General features: G+C 46.3%; 1 protein-coding gene across 1 annotated transcript; it reads right to left on the reverse strand.

The window, feature by feature from the left end:
• Window positions 1-371: 371 nt before the first annotated feature.
• Window positions 372-8,966, reverse strand: TNFSF10 (TNF superfamily member 10). Its single transcript, XM_062583107.1, has 5 exons — window positions 8,749-8,966; window positions 4,849-5,001; window positions 3,828-3,870; window positions 3,311-3,427; window positions 372-2,643 (listed from the first exon to the last, which is right to left on the reverse strand). The coding sequence occupies exons 1-5, from the start codon at window positions 8,875-8,877 to the stop codon at window positions 2,207-2,209; spliced, it is 879 nt and encodes a 292-aa protein (XP_062439091.1). The 5' UTR covers window positions 8,878-8,966; the 3' UTR covers window positions 372-2,206.
• Window positions 8,967-11,607: the final 2,641 nt, after the last annotated feature.

Genomic DNA, 11,607 nt, shown 5'->3' on the forward strand with positions numbered 1-11,607 from the left:
TACTCGCCATGGCTTGAGACGTGCCCACCTATTCCAAATTAAAGCTAACACAAGCCCAGGGATAAACAAGTTTTAGGTTGCTCCTCCATTAGGGAGGTCTTTTGGTATGTGATTTGCGTGCAGTGCTTAAACCAGCAACGCGGGACCCCCAGTTTACTCCCGCTTCACAAGATCCACGTCAGTGGTCATCGTCAATGCAGTACATCCTCCGCAGCAGTTAGGTAACGGTGAGGATGAGCTGCTCCCATACTAAATAGATTTTCCAGTGTTTGAATGGTTACTGAAGCCCAGAAATGGGGGGGGACACCCAGGGAAGCGCTCAACGTTGGGAGCCACAGAACGACACCAGTAATCACTACAAGACCAAATAATTATTTAGTAAAAATGTTTTATATAAAATATACATACAAAAATTACAAAATTTGTATGTTATTGCAACCCACACCCATGAATAAAAATTTGCTACATTCACCATCTGGCATAAAGAAATGAGATGAAAAGGATGATTCCAGGTGCAAATCTACCAACGGAAGTTGATATATCTTTCTATTCGTCTTCAAATGTGCCCTGTCTGATACCGCTTTACAGTCTCTCCCCAGGATAATATCTGGCACGCATGGCTTTGGATTATTCAGAAATACGATTATTCAGTACGATCACAGTTGGGCTATGCTCTGCATGCAGAGACCAAGAATAGGTGTATTTAGATAAAAAGATAATGCCCGGGAGCATAAATGAGTTGGTGTGATATTACATATTGGGAGTTGAAGACTGACATGAAGCAAAAAAAGCTGTGTGTATTAGGCAGTTTGTCTTAATCTCAGCTCTCAGTTTGGGTAGTTTCCTGCATTTTCACAGTTTCCTCCCAGTCCTTTCTAGCAAAACATGACTACTGGGTTATATAAACCATGTCTCAACGGTACGGAGGGTTTTCATGCTAAGCTGCTACTAATAACTCTGATTTTTTTTTCACAGTTCAAATGTATTTTTCCTTTCAAATAAGCACTTTTTTTTTTTTTTTTAAACAATTTAAACTTCTTAATAGACTAAGTTGATCGAGATTTGATGATGTGAGTCAATCCTGTGCTTAGATAAAGCCTGGGCTGCTGGTAAAGATAAGCAGCTGCCAAAGTCTTTTCACCAATACAGGAGGCATTCGGATAGGTAGGGAACGGTTTTTACAACCTAGTCTTTTGTATTGGGGAGACAATTTCTGAATTAAGTGCAGTCCAAAACTGGACTAAACTTTGGTAGAAGTATTTTCAGTTTGGTGCTGAAGTAGAGGATTTGCAGGTGAGCCAAAGCAAAGCACTCCAGTAAACGATGGAGAAAATAGACCACCAGATTTTTCCCGTGGCCTCGTTCCCTTGACTCCAGGTAACGCGTGCAGAGCAGCTATCTTCCTTCCCCCTCCCCATTTTTCTTTTCACTTTCACCTTCTTCTCTTCAGTTTTTGCTAAACCCAGTCAAAACGATGCACGGTGCAATTCAGCATCGCTCCGGTGCCGCCGATATTGCTGAGGTGCTGATCTATGCCAGCTGATTTATCCTGTGGATCTGGCTCACATAGCTCACGCTAGCAAAATTTTTTTTTATATATATATATACATATATATATACACACACGAAATAGTCCTACTCATACAGTTAACAAATGCAGTGGCTAGTGTAAATTAAAAAAAAAAAAACACGTCCACTCCTTCCTGCAAATAAAACGAGGACCAAAACGGCATTACCTAAATTGCAGCTCGCGCTTCGGTGGAGGCAGCTGCGCGCGTCCCCCGGCGAAGGCCGGGTGTCGGGGCGCGTTGCCTCCCGCGGACGGGCCGCTCCGAGCGGCGCTCGCCGTACTGCGCCGCTTTTCTGCTCAGCCTCCTGCTTCAGACGGGCTCCTGTTTGCTCGCTTAAGCGCGTATTTAATTTCAAGCGTGTAAAAACCCCGCTTTTAGTCGGGCTCTTCGTGTGCTTAAAATTAATCAGGCGCTTAAGGGCTTTGCTAGCTTAGGCGAAGAGGCGTGTTTGGGATTTCTGGCGGCCTTTTGCTCCCGTAAAAGGGAGGTTCGATCCCGACCCCGGCTCGGCCCCGAGCCCGCCGGGGACCGCGGGAGCCGGGAGCCCGGGTTGGCTTCTCGCCCCCGATTTTGCAGAATTTTAAGCTGGTCCTAACTAGGCCGAGCGGCTCCTTCGGAGCGCGGCTTCCGCCTTTCTAACTGATCAAAAAGGCTCCGAAAAAACTCGCTTCTTTGTCCATGTCAACTATATCCCCGTTGCTGACGGAGACGAAAATCCTGTCGTCCCTTTTGAGCTGGAAGACGCCCCCCTGGTAGATGGAGTAAAGCCCGTACTCTGCCGCCTTAGACCAGCAGCTCGTTCTGGCGCTTTTCATGAGCAAAATGGGCTCCGGGTAGTTGGTCAGTTTGTAAACGTACTGCACGAGCTGCTTGGGGTTCCTGGTCGGGGCCGGGCCGCCGTCCTCGCTCTCGCGGAAGCGGAAGTACGTCTGCGAGTAGATGTAGTAGAAGCCGGTGCTGGGCATCACCAGCTCGCCGTTTCTCAGCTCCACGTTGTGGAGGAAAGAGTGGCCTTTCCGCGACGACTCCCAGCTGTTTATTTTTTGGCCGCGGCCTCGTCTGGGCGAGGAACCTGTTGGAGGAAAAAAAGAAAAAAAAATATATAAGAGAGAGGGAGAAGGTGGAAAGTCAAAAGCCGGTGAGTAGTTTAGCCTGAGGCTGCGTGCCGGGAGAGAAGGGAGCTGGCTGCTCCCGTCGGCTTCAAAGGCAGCTCATTTGACCAGTCTGTCAAAAATAACGTGGGAATTCGCTATTTTTACTTACAATTTTTGCCCCCTGCCCCAAACAAGCACGTAGCACCGTGCAGTTACTCAGTAGCCCTGCAAAGGGGCAGAAACCCGGGGGAGCCGTTCGCTAACGCGACCTCGACGTCTACGTCTTCCCTGCCCGCGTCTTGCGTTCCCGCTGGGTCTGTCACCAGAGCAGCTGGCACGAGGACAGCGAACGGCAGGAAAGTAGAGGAAAGCAAAGAGGAAAGCGTAGCATCAGGAAGAGGGGGTTTGTTTGTTTATTTTTTAATGAAGGCGCCAGAAGAAAAGTTAGTGAGGCATCCACGAGCAAACAGGGTTTCTCCATACGCTGCAAGAACGAGCCGGAAAAAAAAAAAGGATGTTCTGTACGGGACGTTTTGATGCTAACTCCATGCGAGCGTGAAGTGAGCATCGAGCTAGCAAAGAGGGCAGAAACGCCACGATTTTTATCTGTTTTTTGTTTTTTTTTTTGAGCAGGTTGCTCCTTACTGTGCGGGGACAGAGAGCTCCTCCTATTGCTGCTCCCGGTGAGGTGCGCTGCTGCGCGGTGGCCGGGACTCAGCGGCGGCTGCTCGGCGGCGCTGGGCAACGTCAGGGCTCTTCCGGCTAAAGGAGGGTGAGAAACGCCGGCTCCGGTTAGGGGCAGGGAGCGCCTGGCGCCTTGTCAACGCGCCCGGCTCGTCTGAGCTTATTTTAAGGGATGCACGTGCCTTTTTCTTAATCGACTACAGCGTGGACGAGATGGTTTGGGGTAACAAGGCTCAGACTTCTCTTTCTCTCTTTCTCCCTTTGCAATGTCTTTAAATGCCTCTTTGCTTTACTGTCTCCTTCTCCCCTCCCCAAAATAACCCCCCGTAACAAATCCACACGCTCCCGCCGAGCATCTGCAGGCTCCGGCCAGGATGAGTCCCCTGGGGCTGGGCGGCCCAAAAACTGCCCGAGCCGCGACGCGTCAGACCCCGCGAGCAGCCTCTTTTTGCTGCGGTTAATAAAATAACCGTAGTACCGTTGACTGCAGATATGTTTTCCTCGTAGCTTCTTGACATCATCTGTCAACAAACACAGAGAAAAATAATTAGTTTGTCGGCGGAAAGTAATAGATGCAGGAAATGGGCCCTCTTATCCTCAGACTCATGAATAAGTGGCGTTATGAATTTGACCATTAAGCAAATCAAAAAAGCCTGCATCATTAATTCTTTGGTATAAAATATTTCCGTATCTGCTTTTTTTTTTTTTTTTTTTAGTAACTAAATATCTGGGAAAACATTTTCAGGAGGGCTCAGCCCGACGGCCGAGTTTCTGCTCCTTTTGGAAACATTGGCCCTGCGCTCTTCTTCCGTAAGCAATGCGGCACGCCAGCATCCACAGGACAACTCTCTGCAACCCCTGGGAGACTGAACTCGGTTTATTTTTCTATCTCTAGTTTGTAAGCCACTGTATCTTACTTCCTACACATCCCTTTTTTTAATGTATTTTTATTAGCTTTCCTCAGCAAGAGGGAGACAGTAGAGTTATCAGGTATATATTAGATATATTAGATACGTGAACATCTGCAAAATAAAGCAATGTTTTCTTCGTGCAGGGTGACAGGACTTCGCTAGCAGAACTTACACCGAAGCTGCTGAGATCTTTGCCTACGTATTAAATACGGCGTCTATTTGGGGAGGCAAAATTTTCCAGGTAAGCCTCAGCCTGACATGAACAGGTACGGATGAGGTTTTTATACGCCGGGATTTTGGAGATGTGGAGGGGCAGGGGGTGCCCAGCGCCGCTCGCGCGCCCTCCTGCTTCCCTTCCCGCGGCGCGGCGTCTCCTGTGCTCGTGCTGGCGCGCGTTTCCGAACGGGGAGCGGGTTCTTCCCCTTCAGAAGGGTTTCTCGGCCCGCGCCGTTCCTCCCCGGCTGGTGCCGTGGCTCGGCTGCGGCTCCGCGCCCGCGCGCCCAGCCTGACTTCGCTGCTGGAAGTTAGCTCTCTGAGCTTGAATATCATCAACCCCGCCGCTCTATCAACGTGCGGGTTCCCAAATACCTTTTTAATTAGCTTTCCCAGTTGCCACTTCACTTGCCAGCAGGGATCGGCCTCTCTTTCTTCATTTTCAATTACGTCCAGGTTCTGTATGAAATTTCCGAGTTCTTCCCCGGTGAGACAAGCAATGCCGCTCTTTGAATACGTGTCCTGGAGCTGCGTTGGAAGGGAAAGACAAAATTTTTTGCTTACGGTGTGCTTGCAGATGTTCAGCTGCAGTGTATCTCTAATTCGCTGTGCTTAGGAGCACACTTGTTTTTCTTAGCAGCACTTACTAGTATGGTACAAGTTATGACTGTTCAGGCGGAATGAGTAACACATCCTGATTTTGCATTTTTATTTAATTACAGTGAGATGCCTAATCTGCAAAGAAACACTTACACCATCTCCCCGGACACAGGTTTGGTAAGCAGCACTCCACTAAATAAGCTTTGTGGGAAATTCAATACCTAAATCACAACCTTGCGAACACTTTAGTTTCTCTGATTCTGCCTTAAAATATCTCTTTTGCACAATGGATTTTTCTCCTCAAATTATTGAGGAGGAAATCAAATATCAGACCTTGAAAGTATTTTCCATTCTGTCTTTTCAGAAAATGCGCTTCTGATCCAGGCTTTCCTGGAACATATCCGCAGCAGTCTGGGGTCGCTCTGTAGCGATCTGGAAGTCTGTTTGGCCTAATATGCCATAGCAAAGCTGGCAGCAGAGGCGTTTGGGTTCAGGTTGAATTATAAAGCTGAAGGCTGGTGGCCTGTCCGTGCCCTCCGGGTAAAGGGAGGGCACCTTTATTCCAACAGATAAAGAGCAATGAGTTTGTAGAGTGGCAAAATTGCTGTTGACTTCGAGGGGATCTAACCGAAAGCATTTCAGTGATAGCGGAAAAGCTCTCCCAAGCTCTGCTGCCTGTGCAGGGCTAGGCGATGCGCAGGACTCAAGCTGGCGCTGTTGTTTAATGTAAGAGCACGTAAGCTAAACTGCCTGGGAGCAAGTGCCAGCGGATTATGAACTCCTGTTTGCTTTGAACTCCGTGGCGCTGCATCAGCTATAAAGGCTGGTAAGACTCGTTACACAAGCAAAGTACTACACAAACTTTGGAAAGATAGCGGCAATGAATGTGCATTCAGACCGACTTCTTGTTTTAATATTTAAATGTCACTGTTCTTGTGTTAAAAAAGTTTGGTTCGGTTTGCTATACATTAACTCAACATGTACCAGCTTCAGCTGTCCTTAAGCCTGGGGTATTGCAAGCAGCAAACAAGATCTACCTCCTCCTCCTCCTCCTCCTCCTCCTCCACACTTTCCACACTTCATTCTTTTCCTGCCTGTTAGGAAACAAAGGCATCTAGGATGAGCTTTTGCACTCAGGAAGGATTAGGAGAATCCACCCATATTACACTGCAGTTCTTATCCTGTTTAACAGCAAGCAGTCAATTTGGACAGCAGACTCTCAGAGCTTAATCAAGCATTTGAAAAGATTTCTGTCCTTTGCAGTCGACCATGCAAAATGCTGCCACCACAATGAGTGTTCATGAAGATTTCCATATCTTTGCTGACAAAGGCAGCGGTGTATTTAAGTCAGGCTTCTTGTTCTGAGAACTCAAAGTGATAAAAATTGTGTGCTTATTAAGGTACAACTGCACTTAAAGCTAAGGACTTTGATGGATTTAACTACATTAGTTTTTATAACAAGATAGTTTGAAAAAATAGTGTGCAGACCAGACATTACTGTTTATTCTCTTATCAGGTCTGGCAAGGCTCCCCTCTGAGCTTTGCCCTCTCGCCTGGGAGCAAGCAGTACTGCACTTTGCCTTTTGCTTACCAGTCATACTTTCCTCCAAAACAGCTTTACTATACTGTCACTGGAACAGTATTTTGCATCCATTTTGAGATCTGCAGGTGATGCAACCTTGTATCACTGACATCTGGTATAGAGGGACTGGTATTGCTGCTCTCTAGGAAGAGCAGGTAGAGAAACCAAAGCATCAGGGTGTTGCAAGGCTTCTGCATAGCACTGAAATCTCTGCGGTGGAAAGTCCCACAGCAATGCTAACAGAATCTGAACACTCGTAAAGCTTCTCCCTATTCCAGGACTACTACAGGGACTGTGTTTTTAAAAAACGAAGGAAGTCTGAGGGTATTTGCTTTTCAGCTCTGTATCCTGAAGCATAATGAACTTTATTGTGCTCACGTCTCAGCACTTCCTCCCATAACAAAACTGTGGAACAAATGGTCATATTTGTAGTTCTGCTCAGATGGCTACAGCTGTAGAGAGAGTTATGCATGTTTTGTTTTGTAAAGATAAAAATATCTGCATCTGTGCAGCCACAGTAATTTGCTGAAGGTGTAGAAAGGCAGATATTGTGAACAAAGAAGAAAAATGAGCAGACAAAATCACAGTATGTATGTTGAGATTTATCCCAAATTCTCAACAAGAATAATCTGTATTTCTAGATAAACTTTATACTTCTTTATCAGGCAGAGTACTTAGCTCAGTTGGTTAGAGCATGGTGCTGCTAATGCCAGCGTCGCAGGTTCAATCCCTGTACGGGCTCTGCTGAGGGTTGCACTTGATGATCTCCAGAGGTCCCTTCCAACGCTGTGATTCTATGTTGATACTACGATCATGCACCAGATGAAGCACTGAAGAATATGTGCTTAAGGCACCCCACATACCACAGAGCCAGCAAGGTCACTTTTTAGCCCACCAGAATTTCAGCATGAGCAGATTTAGTGTTTTAGTGTAAATGCAGGCATATTATTCTTCAGAAATAGCTATAGTTTGGGCAAGTACTTTTAGATGTGGTTCTGGTTCAGGTGTATGTAGTTCAGTGAAAGATGAGTGTGGCTACTCCTTCCTTAGACTGGCAAGTTTGTTACCATGAAGAAAAGGCATGGTATGTAGCTTTTCTACATTACTGATATTATGTAATCTGATTTCATAAAATGATTGTTTCTATGATTCTGTAGTTCCAAAATTTGGAAGGGTCACAGCTATAGACTGAGCAGAAAAAAATCTCTCTTTTGTACACTTTAAAAATGCAAGCATTGACTGCAGGACAGTTAACAAGCAAGTTAACATCTGCTTCACAAATGATTTTCACTTCTCAAAAGACTCCCACTTCTGTCAAATTTGCTGTGGGGTAAATGCATGGGAAACAAATAATAGTTTGCGTTTGTGCAATACTTCCTGGAATTGCATAACCATAGCGCACTTACCTACAGGGAGGTTTGTATCTTTGTGCCCCAGAGAGAGCAGCGTGCTGGTACCAGCGTACAGCAGAGTGGTAAAGTTTACTTAGGACACTTAGGGAAACTGTGAGCGGGATCTCTATAAAGTTGGACTGCACACACAAAGGCTCACGTGAATCTAAACCAAATGTAAACTTCAGGAAACTTCAGGAAACCCAAAGAACCTAGACTATACAAAGGGTATTTTACAAGTCATGATGCGAAATTCAGTGGTGTTTGCTGTCTGCTTGAAATTCTTTGGGGATTAGTCAGTGTCTTAAAACCGTGTATTTTCCTGAAGGAGCCATTAAAAAAAAAAAAAAAGAAAAGAAAAGAAAAAGAAAAAAAAAGAAAAAAAAAAGAAAGGAAAGAAAGAAAGAAAGAAAGAGAGAAGTATTTCTTGGCTGTCTTTTTCACCTGTTGTCTATATATGAACGTCCCGTTCACAGAGATTGCTCTTGCAGTCCCCCGAGCGCTATTAAGGTTTCTGGCGAGCTGACCAAGCAGTGTAATGTGATGAGAGAGCAAGTTGGGAACTCTGAAAAAACCTAATTCTGGGGCCGTAAAAAAAAAAAAAAAAAAAAAAGGAAAAAGAAAAGGTGTAACTTCCGCACCGGAGCACGCCGGTGCACCGTGCTCCGCGGGGCCGCCCGCCGCCCGCCCGCCGCCACCCACCTGGCTGAGCTCGCTGGTGAAGTAGAAGAAGGTGACGGCGACGCAGAGGGACTGGAGCAGCACGGCGGCGCCCAGCACCAGCCCGCAGGTCTGCGCGGCGCTGGGGCCGCCGGCGGCGGCGGGCAGCATCGCGGCGGCGGCGGCGAGGAAGAGCCGGGAGGGAGGAAGAGCGGGGAGAGGAGAGGAGGGGAGGGAGGGAGGGAGGGACGCAGCGGCGCGGGCGGCCCCGCGCCCCGGGGAGCGGCGCTGCTCGGCCGCCCGCGAGCGCCGCTCTCCCCGCTCCCTCCTCCGCCTCCGGGCTAAAAGCCCCGCGGCGGCGGCGGGAGCCTCCCCCGGCCGCCGGCGGAGGGGCGGGGGCGGCGCCGCCTCGGCCGCGGGGCTCCCTTGCCGCTGCGGAGCCTCTCGGAGCAAGTCCCGCTGCGGTGCCGGCTCCTGTGCCGTGCCATCAGCTCCCGAGCCAGTGCTGCCGCTGCCCAGACAGTGCGGTTCTCCCCCCCACCGCACCCCCGAGCGTGGGATGCCTAGATTAACCACGTACATCCTCTACCTGAACTCACTTTTGAGGGGGTTGTTTGCTTATGTGTGTTTTCAAACCTGCACAGTTCCTCCTTGCAAGCCCTTCTCCGCACTTTTTAGCTCAAGCAGAAGGTTTCCAAAGGCACCAGCGTGATGTAGGACGTGTGTCCATCAACTTTCAGTGGGGTTTGGGGGTCTTTAGATTAGGAGCAGCTTCGTAACTTAGCTCTGGGTGGTTCAAAATCTTTAGAGGTGGCACCACTATGGATCTGCTAACAGTGCAGCCACAGAAAACGGATTTTTCAAATCCAAACACAGAAACTTGGATTCACTTTCATGTTGTTGCTGCAACTCAGGCTGAAATAGTGGCTGCAGCCTGGAAGTCCTAACCTGAGCATTAGGATGCAGGCAGCTTCCAGACGGGAATTCTCAGTAGCATTCCAGGGCAAAATTAAAACAAAGAGCTCTTCTTTTCACCTCTTGTGGCTATCTGGATGGTCTTTAGAAGATGTAACTGCATTGTATTGAGCCATCTACAGGGAAACTAGTTGTTGGTCTTCCACCATAAACTTTCATAGCAAAATGATCCCTACATTCCTGTTTAATGTGGCAACAGGCAATTTGTTTGTCTGGCTCTGAGTAGTATTTAGACTGTGTGCCAAAGGAATTCAAATTTGTGTAACTCCAAAACATGCATCAAATGGAGAGAATTAATGTTTTCTTGAAAGTGAGCTCATGATCTCCTCCTACAACTTCTCAGCAGAGTCAGCGTGACAGTCTGGGTTCGTCTGGCTTGCAGCGTCCCAGCCCCTTACAGAGCAGTGCTAGAGGAACCTCCATTTGTTTTTATTTAATGGAAAGGGTTTTTTTTTGCATGATCTTCACAACAGAAGTTTCTAATAGATTTTAACACATGCACAAAAGAATCTTACAAAAAACCCAGCTTCCATCTCATGTTCTTTTTCATGCTTCATAAATTTCATAGGAAAGAAATTTCATCTGAGAGATCCTTGTAAAAAGTTGATTTAATTACTGATAAACTGTATCAGAGAAAGAATTCTGCATCCTGAATAAGGTTTTAGCAGATTTTCATTCCCAAGCGTTAGGAAGATCTTACCTCATTTAAAAGAAACAAAACTTTCCTTTTGTTTGTCTTCAAAAAGACTAGAAATGAAAGTGAAAGGAAGCCAGGACACTCTTAAGCTATAGAGTTCTTTTACTATTAATTCTTAGGAGTTAGTCCTCATTCTCTGATTTTCCATAGTCTTTTCATGGTTTTCTTCCCAACCTATGACTGTAACAGAACTATTCTTGTGGGCAAATCTACCAATTCACATAAGATTTTCCAGAACCATAAATCAGCTGGTAGGCATCTGCAAGATGTGGTCTTACTCTTCTTTTGAAGCCCTCCATGGATAGTCTTTGTCTCTGATTAAATACATATTTAGTTACTGTCAGTGTTGTAAGACTGAATGAATGAAGTCTGTTTTGAAAAGAACAATGGGGAAAAATGGGGGAAAATACGCTCAAATATCCCTTCCAAAAATGAGCATGTCACAGTTTGAATTTTTCAGATCTTAAAAATATCATAGTAAAATGATAATACATTTATGGGTTTTCTGCACCAATGTAGGGTAATACGAGACTGAAATTCCAACTGTTTTCACTGTAAAATATACTTAAGAATGTTGCCACTTTTAATATTTGAATTTCTGCATTCAAAATTTGTCTCTAAGAAATGTAAGCTTATGCTGAAAACATTTTTTTCAAAGTTTCTGAGAGTATCAGATTACTGTTTTGATGAAATTCTACTACAGTAAAATTTCGAGGTCATGACACCAGCGGGAGGGAACGTTGTTTGCTTCCATTAAAAAAGTTCTGTGTGTTGGCTTAGTGCCACATGGAAGTAGCTCACTAGCAAAACCTCTTGATTCTTCCAGGCTCCTTCATCCCATTAAAACTTACCCAGTGAACCGTTTAATTAGACATAAGCCTTAATCTCTGTCCCATGCCTGGGTAATGCAGGAAATCTGCAGACTTGGGACCTGTATTAATTGGCATATAAAGAAAACCCTCTGGTCCCGCAGTATCTGAGAACAGTTCTTCCCCAGCCGACTGGCTAGCAGGAATTTCTAAGAGCTCTGAAAATGTGTGAAAGTGGGGTTTTACATTTCAGAAGAGGGTGTCTCAAAAGAGTCTGTAGTTGTGTTTCCTCACTGGTTGCAGTGATGGGGCAATGCAGGTATTTGCCCAGAGGTCGCAGCTAGCAAAGCATGTAACTCTTGCTGCGGCAGGAAAGAGGGAATTTAGCTCTCCTGGAGACAAGGACAGCCCAGTGGCCAT

The sequence above is a fragment of the Rhea pennata genome, chromosome 9, assembly GCF_028389875.1.
Source record: "Rhea pennata isolate bPtePen1 chromosome 9, bPtePen1.pri, whole genome shotgun sequence".
In the NCBI taxonomy this organism is placed as follows: Eukaryota; Metazoa; Chordata; class Aves; order Rheiformes; family Rheidae; genus Rhea; species Rhea pennata.